This window comes from Pteropus alecto, unplaced genomic scaffold (assembly GCF_000325575.1).
Source record: "Pteropus alecto unplaced genomic scaffold, ASM32557v1 scaffold8, whole genome shotgun sequence".
NCBI lineage: Eukaryota > Metazoa > Chordata > Mammalia > Chiroptera > Pteropodidae > Pteropus > Pteropus alecto.
This window is the reverse complement of record NW_006494609.1, coordinates 4001018-4018515: the sequence shown is the minus strand read 5'-3', so window position 1 is coordinate 4018515 and position 17498 is coordinate 4001018. Positions and strand designations below refer to the sequence as shown.

At 35.8% G+C, this 17498-nt stretch overlaps 1 protein-coding gene across 13 annotated transcripts in view; it reads right to left on the bottom strand.

The window, feature by feature from the left end:
- GPATCH2L (G-patch domain containing 2 like) overlaps nucleotides 1–17498 on the bottom strand; it is a 48242-nt gene that overhangs the window by 22612 nt on the left and 8132 nt on the right. For 6 of the 13 annotated variants that reach the window (XM_015599656.2, XM_015599655.2, XM_025041983.1 and 3 more), the window contains exons 3-8: nucleotides 12155–12219; nucleotides 7202–7378; nucleotides 5582–5661; nucleotides 2853–2920; nucleotides 2364–2447; nucleotides 1824–1878 (exon numbers count right to left, since the gene is read on the bottom strand). In XM_015599656.2, the coding sequence (XP_015455142.1) occupies nucleotides 1824–1878; nucleotides 2364–2447; nucleotides 2853–2920; nucleotides 5582–5661; nucleotides 7202–7378; nucleotides 12155–12219 (529 nt within the window). Of the gene's footprint in view, nucleotides 1–531; nucleotides 615–1823; nucleotides 1879–1932; nucleotides 1973–2363; nucleotides 2448–2852; nucleotides 2921–5581; nucleotides 5662–7201; nucleotides 7379–12154; nucleotides 12220–17498 lie in introns of all 13 variants that reach the window. The other 7 variants (XR_003044089.1, XM_025041978.1, XM_025041984.1 and 4 more) reach the window with 5 other exon arrangements.

Genomic DNA, 17498 nt, shown 5'->3' with positions numbered 1-17498 from the left:
TTCCAATAGTGCACCCATGAATGCAGCATACCTCATCTACTACACCTCAAAAAAAGACTATTCTTTGGTAAACAACAACTGTCAAAAATTTATGATACACAATAATTACTTAAGTGGCAGAAGATAGTACAGTTGACCCTTGAACAACACAAGGGTTGGGGCACCAACCCCCAGTGCAGTCAAAAATCCCAGTATAACTTTGACTCACAAAAACTTAACTATTAATAGCCTACTGTTTACCCAAAGCCTCACTGATAACATAAACAGTTAACATATATTTTATATGTTATATACATTATGTATTATATTCCTATAGGAAAGTAAGCTAGAAAATAGAAAACATTAAGAAAATCATTAAAAAAGAGGAAATACATTTACAGTATTTATTAAAAAAAAATCGATGTATAAGTGGACCCACAAAGTTCAAACTTGTGTTGGTCAACGGTCAACTGTACCTTATAAATGACATAATGGGAACTTATGTCTATTCATTATAAGCCCTTGTTCCCAAGAAAACTATCATGAAATTACCTTTTCATTTCCTTATCCTGGCAAATGTTTCCAGTGAATAACTGGTTAGCACATACCAGCAGCATAGTGTAGCGGAAACAGAACTAGACAAAGAATTAGAACACCTAACATTTAGTTCCAGTCTGCCACTGAGTTGCCATGTATTAAAAATTATATAATCTCTTTAAACTTTATTATCCTCATCTGTGAAATGCATGTATTGCTCTCTGTAGTACCTATTTTACAGGATTATTGTGAGGGTTAAATGAAATACTGCTTTCAGTTTATAATTTCAGTTTCTCTTCTATAAAACATATATTGCCTCAAAAAAGTAGTTGTGAGAATCAAATGGGATACTACATATAAAAGAACCTCACTTTACGTTTCCTAGTTTTCTTTGGATTTTTTCCCACAATAAATAAACCTCCCTCAAAATTATTCTGAATGGTTATTTTCAAAAGAATTTTAAAGAATACAAATTACAGAACTGTTCTCTGTGTCAGAGGTTCCAGTCTCAGTTCTACTAGCTCCATGACTGTGGACAAATAGCTTAAATCTCATTCGTAAATAACAGATCTGGAGAAGATGATCCCCAAAGGTCCCCTTCTACTTTTAGATCCTCTGATGCAAACAGGATTAGCACTCTAGCTTAGAGTTCCCCAAACTGCAGTCTCTCACATCTCACCTCAATGGCTTTTTCCTTATTCGCCTACCACCTGCAGCACTATTTACTTCATATTTTTATGTAAATTATTATTACTCAGCCTTGTTTTTACTAATTTTTATGGAATAACAAGTTTGATATAATGATTACATCTATTTTATAACTAATCACCAAGATAAAGCAATCTCTCTCCCCGCCAAAATCAAAAGCTTCAAACATAAAGGAACACAGCTACTGTCAGTAATTTTAAAACACCCCAAAAGGACTAGATATGCCAAGGGCTCCCTCAGGGGGTAGTTAGGGACAAAATTAAGAGAGTAAGACTCTAAGGCCTTGACCCCACTTCACCCAATGCTGTTCTACCTTCTTCTGTTTCATATGTTTAGGCTTCAACATTGTACTTCTCAGCACAGGATTCTGATGTTGAACTAAACCATAAGCAAATGAGGTTGATTCTGATTTCTTACTGCAAAGTTCAAAACTAAAAAAAAATGAGATTCCTATGAAATGTATGTATTATAAGTAATAAATTAAAGATCACAGATGAACCTATCAAGGGGAATTAGCTACAGTTCTTATCAGTGAATATCAGATATTCTTGGAAAACAGTCCTCCAAGAAAATCATAACACAGGGAGTGGGAACCTTACCTCATGTGCACAAGCAGAAATGTGTGGAAAATCAGAAGCCAACGCTTTATTCTTTCTAAAGAAAAGGAAATCAAATGATAAAATAAAGATGACAAAGAAAAGATCTTACCTGATTTCGTTCTCTTTTCCCAGCTGATGGTAACCAGAAACTAAAGAAAGGGAGAGATAACAGGAAAGAAAACAATAAAAGAAGTGGTAGAAAAATTACAGAGAGGAGGAAAAGATAAAAAGATGTTGGGATAATGAAGTGGACAAACAGAAAAAAGATGGAATTGGAGGAGAAAAGGAGAGATATTAAATGCATAGGAACTTTTTTGCAGAAAATAGCTCGTCAAAGAAAAAAGCCTTGTAATGAATTGTAAAAGACTAGACACACTAAAAAGAACCCCCAGATTATAGTGTGACACCAATGCGCTCTCAGCTGTGCAGTGACAACAGAATTCCCAGTCCAACAAGGGCATAAACTACACGTACATTTTGCCTATTTTGTAAATTAAAAACTCGATCTGGATAGGTAAAAGATCATAGTTGAATACTGACCTTGTCATGTACAGGCAACAACACGAGCCAATCGTGTTAGGGGACGAGGCTGTCATAAGAAAGGCTGGAATGATTTTCCTACAACTACACACAGGATTTTTAGTTGTACTTAATCTCAGTAGTTAGAACAAAAAGATATTTCTCTATATAGAGGTCTAAAAATGGGAAGAGAATATAAGAGAATGTAGAGGCAATCACCCATTTTGAACAGAAAAATGAGTTTAAAATATAACATCCTTATTGGAGGCTACTTTTATAATGGAGCACCTATAGATATAAAAAGCAAAGAAATAAAAACTAGTCTAGGAAGGAAAAATATCACTTTTATAGGTTTAGGATATGGGCCATGTTAACTATTATAAAGTACAGATCTTTAAGATCTCCTCTTTCAGCTCTAAAGTCAGATTTCAAGGTTTTTTCATAAAACTTCCCTCTGCCTCCTTCTCCAAGAATCAGACTAGAAGAGCCAGTAAATACATAAGCACTTACTCTTTCTGCCGAGAGTCACTAATGATGTGGCCTATCCTCTCAGTACCCAAAGTACTTATGTTGGTCTCCTGAAAAGACAAGGAAGACAAAAGTGTCATCCAACCACAGAAACAAATATATAAAATACGATGTGTCATCAAGCTCACACTTTGCCATAACTGTGCCAGCAACGTCAAAGGTACATGTCAAAAGTCAATCTTAAAATCCAACAGTAACTATATTCCTTTTTATGGGAATCTATCTTAAAAGTATTTCTTGTTATCCTAATTTTTCTCTAGTGTTCCAAAAAAGTCATTATAAACATTGTTTACTATATATATAGTATTTTAATATAGTGAGTATTACCTCCTGGAGTTATTGAAGTATACAGAAATAAAAACACTTAAAAAAAAATCTAACGGCCAATTTTTAACAGGCCAAGACATCAAGCTCTTAGAGTCGTATGATTATAGTCCCAATGGCCTTCATAATGGGACATGTACAGAGTCCTCACTGGTAACACCTAACTACCCTCTGACTAAATGTGAAACATCAAAGAACTTTTGTAACTTACAAAAAATTGTCACTCTGTATTTTTGTCTGTTACAGGTCATCTCCTAAAGTAAAAACAGAAGTCTGTATAAATTGGTTCTTAAATTTGGGGTTCTCAAGATAATATGAATTCTTACCCATAACAACACAAGCAATCCAAAAGACTGGAAAATGGCAGAAGGCACTCTACCTTCCTTTAACTTAAGTACATTTACAATGAATATCTATCACAGTACCTGGGAAGCATACTAATGGCACATGGATAAGAGTTACATACATATGAGTACGTGTTAAAATGAGAGAGCATAAGTTATGGGCAGGAATGTTAAGAATGTCCAGCCTGTTGTTACTCAAACACATTTGTTTCTGGACAATATTATTATCTGTATTCATCTATGTGTGTGGTTAGCTTAAACATTAAGAAATACATTTTAGCAGAACTGGCTACAGAAAAATTAATTTGAGGTCAGATTCTAGGCAAGAGTGGAGCTAAATGAAAAGGTTTCACATACTGTATTCTTCATGTCTTCATCCCTTATGCCTATGCCTCCTGGTCACAGACACAGCCACGGTAGTGAGACCAAGGGAAAGATGAGTGAAAAATGAGCTATTTGTTACAGCAGAAAATTATTAACTTAAAGTGCCGTAATGTTTAAATTTACAGTTTATTACTGTGTAAATTACAAGCAGTACTTTGCGTAATTAGCAGCTCGCTGGCAGGGAGCTGTGAATGAAACTCATTATTTATGATTACAATTTAGAAAAAGAGAAGAGAGATGGGGGAAGGGGAAGAAGAGGTGCAGAACAGTGACCTCTGCTAGAAATGACAAATATCCCTTTAAGGTGATGAAGATGAATTAAACAAGTAAACATTATTCTATTCATTTGAAATCCTTAGAGATGTCCAATAGGCCCTAGTTTCCTTCCTTAAAGGGAGCTTTCAAGAGGAACGGACTTCCATGCAAGTGGACAGCTCTTATTTTAGAGGAGCTGAAACAATGGTAGGTGGTAGGGAGAACATTATCTGTTGAGCCTAACCAATTAAGAGAAAAAAATCAAACCATCTCTGTTTCCTGTTCCCAACCTCCTGCTTCCCTCCGCCCCACAGACTCATTCTTATCCTGCTAGCTGTCAAGAATAAGCACCCAGAATAGCAGAAGTAGCTTTTTATTGTAGGTAAAATGATTGATCCAAAAGAAAGTATCATCCTTCTAATAACCAAATGTCTTTCTAATTTGAAACTGAAATTGAATTTAAAGATAAAAAGAATCTGAGTCCATCTGGAACTAAACAGCCTTTCTTTTGCATGGCTAATACTTCAAAAAATAGTTGCTCTCAGAGGGCAGCCAAACTGGCTTGGCATAGAGCCTGCCATATAGTAGGCGCTCTAAATGCTTACTGAGTGAACAAATTAATGCTCTAAAATTCCTCTCCCTTCCTCTCTGCCAACCTCCATCTTCTCTGACTGGGTATGAGCCCCAGTCTTAATCTATTTTCAATCTCAAAGCTAAAGTAAACAATAAATAAAATAACTTTTAAAATTTAAAGAAAGAAAGATAAAAGAGAAGTCGACTCCGGTTCAATTTCTATACTCTGCCACTTCTCTCTAGATAACATCAGACATTATCAAACTTCTTTGAACCCAAGTTTTCCTCATCTGCTCAAAGGGAATATCACCTTTTTCACAAGGTTGTTGGGAGGGTTAAATGAACTGAATGACTAGCAGTTACCGGCAAAGGCAGAAATGAATAAGTAGTAAGTATTCCTCCCTAATAGCCAATGAGGGGTTTTGAAATTTGGTAACAGGGTTTTTTCCAGTTTTTTTTTTTTTAAGATAGAAGAAGCTTTCATGAATTCAGGAGGAGTCATAAAGAAGCGAAGTATTTAATGTACATAATATCATATTAATCAAAAGAGTAAAAGAGACAGAGGTCAGGCTTATAGATTTACAAACAATAGATATTGCCATCACAGGGTTTGCTTCGTCGGAACTTTCATATGAGTTAAACCATCTTTTATGTATAGAGCCATTCATATCCTACCTACATAATGTTCACTCTTGTGAACTCGCAAAATATTCTAGTTGTCTTAATTAACTCCAGGAAGTTCTGCAGCACCTTTGATTATCAAGTAAATACACAAATCTCATAGGAAATATTATCTTCCCACTTAGCACAGTAAACAGTGAGAGCTATCACCTTTCCAACAAGCCGCCTCCGCCCCTTTCTGAGGCATCGCGCTGCAGCTCCAGGCAGACGATTCAAGCGAGCATGGTAGCCTAAAAAAAATTTAAAAAAATAAAAAAATAAAAAGGAAGAAGTCCTCAGGAACTGAATGTGAAAGATTCATTAGCAATGATACGCCTTACCTCCCAGGATCTTACTAGACTGACCCTTAAACAAGTGTCACTAGGCTATTTGTCAAAGATTTACTATTCCCATCTTTGTCAGCAGTGGTGTGATCTTAGGCTATGTCATTTACCTTTGACCTAGGCATCTTTGTCTATAATAGAGGGATAACCACTTGCTCATTCCTATCTTACAGGGGTATTCTGAAATCCAATGAAATAGCACATGAAAGGTAATTTATAAACTGAAAAAACTACACAAATATAAGGTATTTCTAATTATAAGTTAAATGCTAGTTATTACTCAAAAACATTCTAATTCATGAAATAATGGTAAAAATAGCATGTATATTATAATCCCATTTTTTCTAACTGCTGTATGTTTTCTACACATAGAAAAACAACTGGAAGAAACACACCAAAATGTTATGGATGAGACTGTCTCTGACTGTGGGATTACAGGCCATTTTAAGTTTCTTCTTCCTATTCTTGCTTATTTGTGTATATTCTAAGTGGTCCATAAAGAACTTTTAGAAATGGTCATTGGAATGTTTGATGAACGTTAAGGCAGCAAACAACATGCCAAAGCCAGAGAGTAACCTTTACCAAGAACCAACTTCTCGGAGAAGGCCTTTCAATCACCCAAATTCAACGAAATGCTATAGAATAGTAGTTTACTGCTTTTAATGTAATTCTGATCACAACAGCTGCTCAACAGATACTTGACTAACTAGTTGATTTTGATTACTGAGAATCTTAGAATCATAAATTTGTGGGGCTAAAATAAACTTCTGAAACAGTTTTATTTAATGTCACAACATCTTAAATGACCCGAGTTCCAAGGACTGAAGGGACTATCACAGTCACAGAGGTAGGGAGACAGTCCCAGAGAGTATTACCACATTTCCTTCTCCCTGTCCTAGACTTTTCTACTCTACTTTGCTACATCGTAATTAAAGGCAAAGCAAAAGGAAGGGGTATATATTTGTGTTGAAGTCCACAATAGTAAAATTATTAAAATAAAATTTAAAAAATATTTTTATATCATCCATTTAAAAATGCCAGTATATCTTGTGTGTGAATGTTCTTACTAAAATCTGTTCTTTCCCAAGATCCAGTACTTCAGGCTTCCAGTAAGCACTCACTCAATAGCCCATCAGTTTCACAGTAGGATAAACAGCTGTGACATGCTGCTAGGCTTCCTAACTCTGGCACAAATGGCAAAGGCAAGCTGAAAGAACGCCATGTCAATATGTATCCCAAGAGTCTCCAAGGACTGATTTAAGTAAGAATGGAGAGAACCTCAAATTTTGAGATTCACCCTTGAATCCCCTAGACGAATCTCTAGACTAGCCCCAATATTCAGATAGTTAATGTGTGCTGAGCAGCAGGAGTATGTATGCCATGAGATGATTCTCCCCAAAGAGAACCACAAACGTGTGAAGTATATTTTGGTCTCCTTAGAACTCACCTCTTTGAGCTGGCCGAGAAGGTAAAAGGAATGTGGAATCTGAAAGTTTATCCAATCCAGAATCCATTCTTTCAACTTCAGAGCAATGATCAGGAGCCCACTTGGGCAAAAGATTAGGGACAGTGAATCCTGGAACACATTCTCCTTCATAGAACCAATCACTCTGCTCGTCATCCCCTAAAGTAAAGCGATCGTTTCATAAGCTGGAATTTTAACATGCTCTATCAAAAACTAAAAAAGAGGATAACATTTTGGTGCTATAGTTTAATTATGCTTTTTAAATAAAGTCAAAGTACAAAAAAATTGTTTTGATCCTTCTTCTTGACCCATATCATAATGAAAACTGAGACATCAAACTAGTTTCAAAATGTCATAATGTGTAATGCTGGACTGCATTACACATTAAAAACTAATAAAGCTACCATTTACCAAACTTTTACCACCTATCAGGATACTGTAATATGTTATCTCTTCCAAACCTTATACTAACTCTAACTTACAAATGAGGCAACTAAAACCCAAAGAAGTCAAGGTCAAGGCAGTAAATGATGAAGCCAGGACTTGAACTCAAAGCCCAACTCACTCCACAGCCTTACCACAAAAATAAACTGTCTCCCACGTACCATTTTCAGTGGTATCAACGAACTTGGGGATTCAAAGCCCACAAATGTTTCTCAATTCAAAATTAGCTTTTCCTGAGGGATTTCTTAATATATTTCATTTCTCATAATAAGTGAATGAAGAATGTATACCCGTACTTTGGTTTTTCCTTGGTACCTCATTAATAGGACATAAAATCACCTTGACACTAGCAATCCAAGCCAGCAGGAAAAAACTACCTCAGAAACAAATAATATAAACCCTTGAGGCCTGTCAAGAAGCTATACCATTTGCCCAAGGCCATACTCTTCATTAATGACAAAGTCAAGACCCATATATCCACACTCTTGGTTCAAACTTCTTTCTATTGGCTATAGTAATAACAACTCAGTTTCCAATAGAGTTTATTCCTGACAACAAAGAGTAAGATAGATAACTTTATGTTTGCCACCCCACCCTCCTTTCAAAAACAGCAAGGATGAAAAAAGTATTAGAAGAATATCTAAAGAGCTCATAATGCATTCATTCGCTAGTGTATACTAGATTCCAGGAAAGCTGCTCAGGACATGCCAATCACATGAAATATCAGATTCATGGGCCACTAACACCCAGGATAACAGTAACTCTTAAACCATTGTGGAGATCGCTAAAGGAGGAAAGGAAAGCTGCACACTGGTGAAAAGCAACAGATACTGCCTCTAAAGAAGTTATTCAAAGTGTTCTCTTATAAAAACACACCAACATGTTTCTCTAAAACAGTGGTTCTCAACCTTTAGTGTGCATTGGAAGGACAAGGAGAGGTTGTTAAAACAGACTGCTGGGTCTTACCCCCAAAGTTCTGATTCCGATCTGCGCACAACCAAAACTTTGCATTTCTAACAATTTCTCTAGAGATGTTAAGCTGGTCTGGGGACCACAATTTGAGAACCACTAAAAGCATCTCATTAAACCACATACACAGATGAATTGAAGGCATTGGAATTAACAATGATTAGTTCCTATGTTCTTCAATATGTTAATTCCTTTCATATTCATAAGCTTTCAGCCATTTATTAAAACAGCTTATTTAGCTAGATCATATTTTCTGGGGACAAAGGGTAAAATATAATGAGATTTTTTTGGTTCTCAAGCATTCACTAAAGATTTTTGATAATATAAAAAGGGACTCACTGAACTGGAAGAACCTTGTGAGATCATCTAGACCAGTAGTCTTCACCCTGGGTTCACTAGGATGCCTGATGCAGAAGCTCCTCAAAAGAGTGCTGCCAGAGAATAAGGAAGAGGCTGAGTGGATCAGGCTCCTGACGTCCTGTTCCCTTAGGATCGTGCTTTAACCAAAACAGGTTTAGCTGTTTTATGATTTGAGGTTCTGTGTACAATTCCATTCGAGGGGGAAAAAAAAGAAGTTTCCCCTTAACTGAGCTTCCCAATAATTATTTATTAATAGCTCACTACATGCCAGGCAATGTGTTAAACTTATCGTGGTTGCAAATAATAAAAAAAAATCCTTACTTTTGAAGTTTCAATGGAAAAGACACACATCTACAAACAATAATGTAATACGGTAATAATAATCACTTAATAAAGCAGTAAGTATAGGGAATGAAAAGAGTAAGGATTCTAGGAGATGGTGCCTATATTGAGAGTATCGGTCAGAATCCCTTTAGGAAATACATGCATATTTAAATAGAATAACAGACTTCAATGAAATGACTATTCACAAAGGGTAGACAGCATTAATAGAAACCAATAAGGGATGGTGAAGCACCCTGCGGCTAGCACAGTGGGGAGTCTTTACCATTAACCAGACCTGAAGTAGTGAGGAGAAAGCATGGTTATCAGACCACAGAGAGAACTACGGCTATAGAAGGCTGCCCAACAGAAGTGGTGGTCTTCAGCAAAGGAACGCTGGTTGGCTTGGGCTTTACTAATTTAAATGTTGGATGTGATATAAAGAAATACATATGGAGGGTTTGCTTCATCTTAGATCAAATTCATTCCTTAGAGGGCTAATAAAGGGTGTGTGTGATGCCTTAAAGAGTTTTGAAGGCAAAAGATCACTTGTAGTAAAACTGTTGAAGCTATTACTACGTGTCAGGATGTTCTGAAATTTTCGGACCTGGGGCAAACTGTTGTATGGTTTATGGACTCTTCTCCTACCCAAACTATAAAAATAAACTATGTAATGAAAGAAAAAAAAACAAAACAAAACCAGTAGTCCCACAAAAAGGGAGCCAAGGAGAACTATAATCCAATGTGGTAGAATGCATTATTGTTTCCACCTCTGTACTACCTCAAAATAGAATGATACATCTGCCCCCTTTGCCATGGGACTCCAGAGGGCCTTCCCTCTGAGACAGAGCACACTTCCTCATTCCATTGGGATTGGCCATATGACTTGCTTTAGGTAGAACATTAGCAGGTGTGGTTCAAGTAAACACTTGAACTATCCATGCATGGTCTGGCTTGGTCATCTGACATTCATATCCTCCACCAAGAGAAGTCCATGCCACATATAGTCATTGCTCTGTTAGCCTACTATCCAGAATATGATACATTGAGTAGATACAAACCCAACTTGAAACATGGAGACTAGCTGAGCCCAGGTAAGATCGGCTGAGCCACAGCTAACCCCCAATCCCATAGCAAGAAATAAATGTGGTAAACTACTGACAATTTGAGGTTAAACAGCATTATCATAATAAAAATTTGACCATTACACCCAGTCTCAGTCACCTCCTTCCCCTCCATTCTTTTGCTGATGCCTCCTATTGGCCAAACATAAGAAACTGAGGGCAAGAAAACTCACTGATGTTGTATGTAAATATGCCCTGGAGGGGCAAAAGAACTGTGTCTTGGTGGATGACCAGCCGTTCAAGAAAAAGTGAAGATGAGACTTCAGGCAGAGACCAGCATAAACAAAGACTGGACGCAGGAAATAACATAGCTTTGTGCTGAGAACTCTAAGCATCTAAAATATCACTAGAATGTGTGAATTGGAGGCAGAAACAATGAGGAAAGCTGGGGCTATAGAATATTCCACAATCTTCTATGATAAAGCAAGGATTTCTTATCAGTGCAAAGGTTTTCCAAAGGCCCCAAACCTAATCTGTTGTAATAAGTCCATACTTTATTTTATACCTCTGTATAATTATGCCTCATAACCTTTAAGAGGTACATTATGATACATCATAGTATTGTAGTTAAAGCAAAGAAAAAGAGCAAAAATCAGTAACTGAACAGTATATACCAATTCATTCATGGAAAGACAACCAGACTTTCCTGGTATAAGATAAGAGAATCAAGACCCTGGCTAGAACCTACCTGGGAATATACAAGCACACACTCTCCATGCACACAACCTCTAACGACACCTAGCTCTCTCAGAATCATAAAGGGATAGAAATGCACTCCCAACTTCCATATAATAGGAAGCTTAGCAACTCCATCTAGACCCACAACTCTGAGGCATGGGTGAGATACCTTCCCCACGGTTTCTCTCTAAAATCAGGACTTGGATTCTGAGTCTCACAGTCCCAAGATCCCTTCAGCTGCTAGGGAGCCTATCTGGAACAACCTAGACATGCAGCCACCATGCCTCTGTCCTTCAATCACTTAACTCTCGGAGAAAAATCATTGGAGAAGGAACTTTAAAGATCTACAAATCCCTTATTTAAAGCAAGAAACTACAGTCCAAAAGAGCTATATCTTATTAATCCATAACTAAATTCTTATTAGTTTGTAATTAGTGCAGCCCTGAGCAAGTATACAGAACAAAAACACAGTTTCAAATTACTGTTTAGGTAGTAAAAATAAAGAACTGATAATTAACATACACCAGCCTTATTCATAGTGCTCTATGAGAAACTTCAGGCATTTTAACTTTAGAAAGATGTTTTCTATAATATATTCACCCAGAACATTGTGATCATTTGTAAATAAAGTTACAAAATTAAATCCTCCCTATGTAAAAGTAAGAGTGTCTTAACATCCAAAAAACAGAATAATACATGAGTGTATTATTTTGGTTCTAATAAAAAGCAACTTCCCAAAGTCCCATCCTTGACACTATAACCCCCAAGATCAATGATTCTCAAAGTATGACCTACATTCATAAAAATCACCACAGATGCCTGTGAAAAATGCCTATTCCATGGGCCAACTCTAGACCTATTTGATTTCCAGGAGTTCAGGAATTTGCCGTTTTAACAGTTCCCTAAAGCTCTTTATATATCTTGAAGTTTGAGAATCACTACCATAGACAACCAACATATTTGCAGTGAGTCACTCCAATGTCATCAGAATCTTCCCAGAAACACTGAACCAACATCCCAAAACTGGGATCAAGATTACCTTGTCGTCCTTCATCGTTTGTAAAGAGTCCTGTGTCACTGCTGCTACACACACTGCTGGTTTCGCTGAAAAAAAAAAAGTAAAACACAAGAAAAAACATCAGTTCCAGTCAAAAATAGCACTGTCCATTTTTCTGGTTTTCAAATCAAAAGATCTCAAGTTCCCCTAATTTCATTAGCCAATCAGAAATGTAAATTGCATGGTTAAGTCATAGGAGAAAGTTTATTTTTCCCCCAAGACAAAAGATATGTAAGAGGAGAATTTAAAACTTTTATTTATATTTCAAAGTACTATTGAAATATCTGAAGTCGCTTTGTTAGTTTAACATCAGAAAGTTATTAAGGCTCACAGAAGTAATCTCAACCTGGTTTGTTACATTAAATAACACAAACTTACAAAATTACCAACCAATTTTATTTTTAAATACCGTCAACTATCAGTTTCAAATGAAGCTATCCAACTTTAAGACATCTAGCATCTTTGAAGTTCCACACCTCCCTGCCCCGCCCCCTCACCCCATTTATAGAGCATCAAACAAAAATCCATGAACAGGAAAATATCAGTATGACAAAAGTTATATTTTCTAAATCTAATGTCTTCCTTGATATCAAGCAGATTCAGCAAAACTCATTTTTTAAAAGAAAATTAAGTTAAATATAAAAATATAAAAATAAACTCCATCTGAACTCACTGAATTAAAACTTTTGCCCCATAGAATTCTGTCCAATAAGCTTCATTTTCTGAGCTACTGCTAACAACTGATTCTGCCTCTCCTGAGGCTGCATTTCTTTCACCTAATCTTCATCAAATTTAATTTCTATGGTTCAAAGAAAAACTCTATTCTTTACACTATCAGCTATATTCTTGATTGGGAGTGTTTCTATCCAAGCTAGCCAATTTTTTTCACCTGCTCTAGAAGATGGAAAAAATCAAAGCGAGGAAGAAACATTCTCACCATGCTGCATAAGGAACAGGCTTGGCAAAATCCTAGTCTACATTTCTGGATCAAATATCTGAAAATATTTTGTATTTTGCTGTATTTTCAAATATCTTGCCAACACTAAATCCTAAAAATGCTGGTTAAATTAAACAGAAATGCTTTCCTCTCTGAATAACATCTAATAAAAGACTTGTTGCAGCAGGAACCAATAAAACATTCTCGATTTCTTTAAAGGTTATTTCATTTTATTTTCTTCTCTACATATAAGTGGGAACATTCTCAGGTGTCATTGTAAGGAATCTCATACAGAACTATATCACTGGATTCTGTTGGATTTAGAATCTTCAAAGAGCTCTGTAATTAAATCCAGAAGACATCCTCATGATACTGCATTCTTCCTACTTCTGAATTCAAAGAACTGTGCTGCTGAACTTAATGGTTTGTTTTTGTATTTTTAGCAAATTCCTGGGAATATTAGTGGTCTAACTCCATTGAGTGTTACTACACATTCTCTCATATTACTACTTTATTATTCTCGTCTCGTCTCAAAGGTAAAGCATTTTTTATACTGTTTAACTTCCTTGATATGAAGAAGGGCTTTAAAAGCCTATTAGGCCATGAGACAGATATTCTACTCCACCATCATGTTATAGTCTTTACTGGTTAGCAGTTATCACTAACTGAGATTTAAGGGTCAGTGAACAACAGCCGGTCACCTATTTTTGTATAGTCTGTGAGCTAAGAATGGTTTTTAGTTTTAAATCCCTGGGGGTGGGGAGAATCAAAAGAAGAATATTTTCTGACATGTGGAAATGATTCAGATTTCAGTGTCTGTAAATAAAGTTTTATTGTAATACAGCCACATTCATTCATTTCTATATTGTATCTTCTTTCATACCACAACTGCAAAGCTGAGTAGTTGCAACAGAGAACAGACTGCCCACAAAGCCCTAAAATATTTACTATCTGGCTCTTTAAAGAGGAAGTTTGCTGAAGCCTGCTCGACATGTATTACTAGTTTTACTATGCAACATCTATGGTTCCCTCTGTTTGAAAATTTCCAATTAAAAAATTAAAACCTTTGCTTTATTATAAAACCTATCAATTCTTTTCCCCATTCATTTCCAGACACTGTTAAAGACTGCAAGACACAGTGCTTCCTTGATCCTTTCCTGCATGGATTACATTCTCTCCTCATATTCTAAATAAAGGGGGCAATCTCAAATAAATTTGCTGGATCAAAAAAGGTGTTGGCAACCTCAAACCTTCCTAACATTGTACATTTTCTATTTTTGTCAACAGCATTTAAGGAGACTCACTGTCCTTGAAAGAGCTTGGACTAATCTCTTCTATAAATTTTCTATATATAGTTAGAGTAATAGCAATGATGTCACTGAACTAGCACCAAGATTTTAAGATTATGATCAAGGGAGATATGTATTTTCTTCATCAAAAAATAATTTATGTCTTACAGACTACTTATTACATAAGTATCTTCTACTAGTATCTGAAAATAGCAATTTAATCTGATAGCATCTGCTAATTCTATTTAGTCCCTCAGAAGAATTTGCATTGTAGATATTTAATCATATATAAGAAACTGTGAGCAAAATTTAATGAGGAAAAAGAACAGGAACTTCGTGGCATGTTTGTACACAAGAACTAGAACACAGCCTGTAAAAATGTATTGCTAGCTATCAAGTAGAAGCACATTGTTCCTCTTTGAAGTTATAGGCCAGTCCTATAGCCTTCCTTCACTTCTGGCTCAGAGATTATGATTTAAAAATAAAATCAGATTAGTAGGATTTTATAGTAATTCAGTCAATTATAAAACGTTAATTTAGCTAATTAAACTGAATTTTTAACATTGTTAAAAAATAAGCTACTATCTTTCAATAAAGACAATTTTAGCATCTCTGCAGATCACAAGGTCAAAAAGTTAAAAGATGCCAGGCTCCCACATTCTAAAACCTTCAAATTTGTTTATTACTCTTTTGCTATGAGCCTTTTTACCAGGCAAGGAAAAACGCTCTGTTCTTCATTTTTATAAGAAAAAAATGTGATCCTACCTCTAGTGTCCACTCCGCTTGTGGTCTTCTGGAGCTTAATCAGGAAGACAGAAACTCAGCTTTTATTAATCTTCAGAGAAAGCCCACCAAGACAACAGGGAAGGAAATCTTGTCTTTTCCTAAAATGGCAGCAACTGCTAGAGGCATCAGTGCCTCCTGCCTTTGCCTCCGGAGCTGTTACTCCCTGTTTTTATATGATTCTAATCTATAAATAGGTTGTATACAAAAATCTTCCTAGAATATTTCTAAAATATTTTGAAGCAGAAATGTATTACTCTACAAATAATTCACACATTATCAGAAAAATTCAATCCCAAATTGGGCCAATAAAGAGTCTCTAACAGAAAAAGAAGGAAGGATTCCCTGCCCCCCATTTCTCCTAAACTTCCACTCATTCAACTAGTAAACATTTATTATTTGCCACATACCAGACACTGCTATAATCAGCACTAAAACTAAAAAAGAAACATGCCAATCGCAATTTAAATGCATGCATTTTATTAAAAATTCAGTCAAGACTACGGGAAAAGGGTGTGAAAAGGTAGAGAGAAGAATCCTTTGCAATGAATATACTGCAGATAAGAGGTGGTGCAAGCCTAGAATTTAACCTAATACTGAGGAAATCACCCCATTTTAGAAGCCAAAATTCTCAAAAATATGCCCATGTGAGTAAAAATAGTAATAATACATCATACTTCTCTATATTTTCTTTAAAAAATGTTCCCATACTAAATTCAGCAGCATAGCCACCATTTTAAAGAAGACACAAACAAAATTAAAGCCTGGATTTTGGATTGTCTACTGCATTATCTAATTATTACAATGCTGTTAGAAAGGCAAGTGAACCAGTCGACTGAAATAACGTTAAGTAAAGAAAGTCCACCTAACCCGCAGTTCCAGAGGCTTTCCTCTCCTAACATTTTATTACAAAAACTTTTTCTAAATTTCCTACGTTCTCTAAATTCCCAAAATTGGAAGAAAAAAAACCACAACTTTCCTCTGACCTGAGAGCTTGCTAGTTTTTTCATATCCCTAACCACTGTAAATTTAGAACTGAATGAGAATAGTTTATTCCTGTCCCAATTATAATAAGGTACAGAATTAGCTGATCTATAATCAAAAGTTGTTATCAATAAGTTACCATCTGGGTTTCTTAATCATTTAGATTAACCAAATAGCTCAAACAAATAAGATGTGTCATTTACATCTAATTTTAAAAGAAACAAGCATGGCTTACATCATCATGATAAAAAATAAGGGATTTTCATTTAAATTAAATAATAATGCATTTAATAAAAATTTTAAATTGTCTTAGAATTCAGAAAAACAGAAAGAAAAAATGTTATTCCTAGACATACTGCCCAAAGATGACATTGCTCAATCTTCCTTCCCATCTTTTTCTTAGGTAGATGGGGTACATTTGAAACCATAAATAATCAGACTTCTGAGTCTGCAAGTACACATGACTGAGAGGTTTTTCAGAGAAATATCTCACATCGACTGCAAAATTATTCCCATAATAAATTATGAGAATGTATAATGAAGGTGTTTTTCAGTTTCATTCAGATGGCATCATGAAGGCAGCAACCTCTCCAGTTTCAGATTCATTAACGGGACCACTGCAATCAGATATACTTTACAGAGATAATGATTTTCTTCAGGACTCTGCTACTGAGCTGGGGGCTGTGCCTTAGAGAAGTCCACCCATCCTTTTAAGACTTAGCTTTCCTTAGAGCTTACAGTGATTCATCTTCGGTTAGATGAAATGTCTTTTCAGAGTAAATTCTTAAAGGGCATACCTTCTGAGACCTACATATGAGAACATCTTTGTGCTGCTTTCCTTGTGAAATCTATCTTCTAAATTTATACATAAAATTCAGGAGATGAGGGGTGGGGAGGGCAACCTTTCCCTCTCAAAACTCTCTAGGCAAATGTAGTCCCTCACATTTAGTACCAGAGGTATGAATGCCAGCCTTATTTTTTCATCTCTTTCAAGATTATTCTTTATACCTGTTCCACCACTGCCACCAGTGCAGAATGCAAAAATATTGCCAGGATATATCTAGGTAGAGGTCTCTTTTCATTATTTTCCCTTTTTATCTTTATAATTAATTTCTGCAACCCAGGAACACATTATTTCTTAATAATTCTTCTATTCCAATACTTTTGTTTCTTCCTTGGGAATATCTGCATATTTGCAGACTGGGCCTCTCTGTGTCCTCCAGATCTTATCAACCTTCACTCTCATTTTTATTTCCTCTGCATTTTGGGAGGGATTCCAAAATATTCTATTCTACATCATGAACTCAAGTTTCTAGAGAATGATATTCTTCAT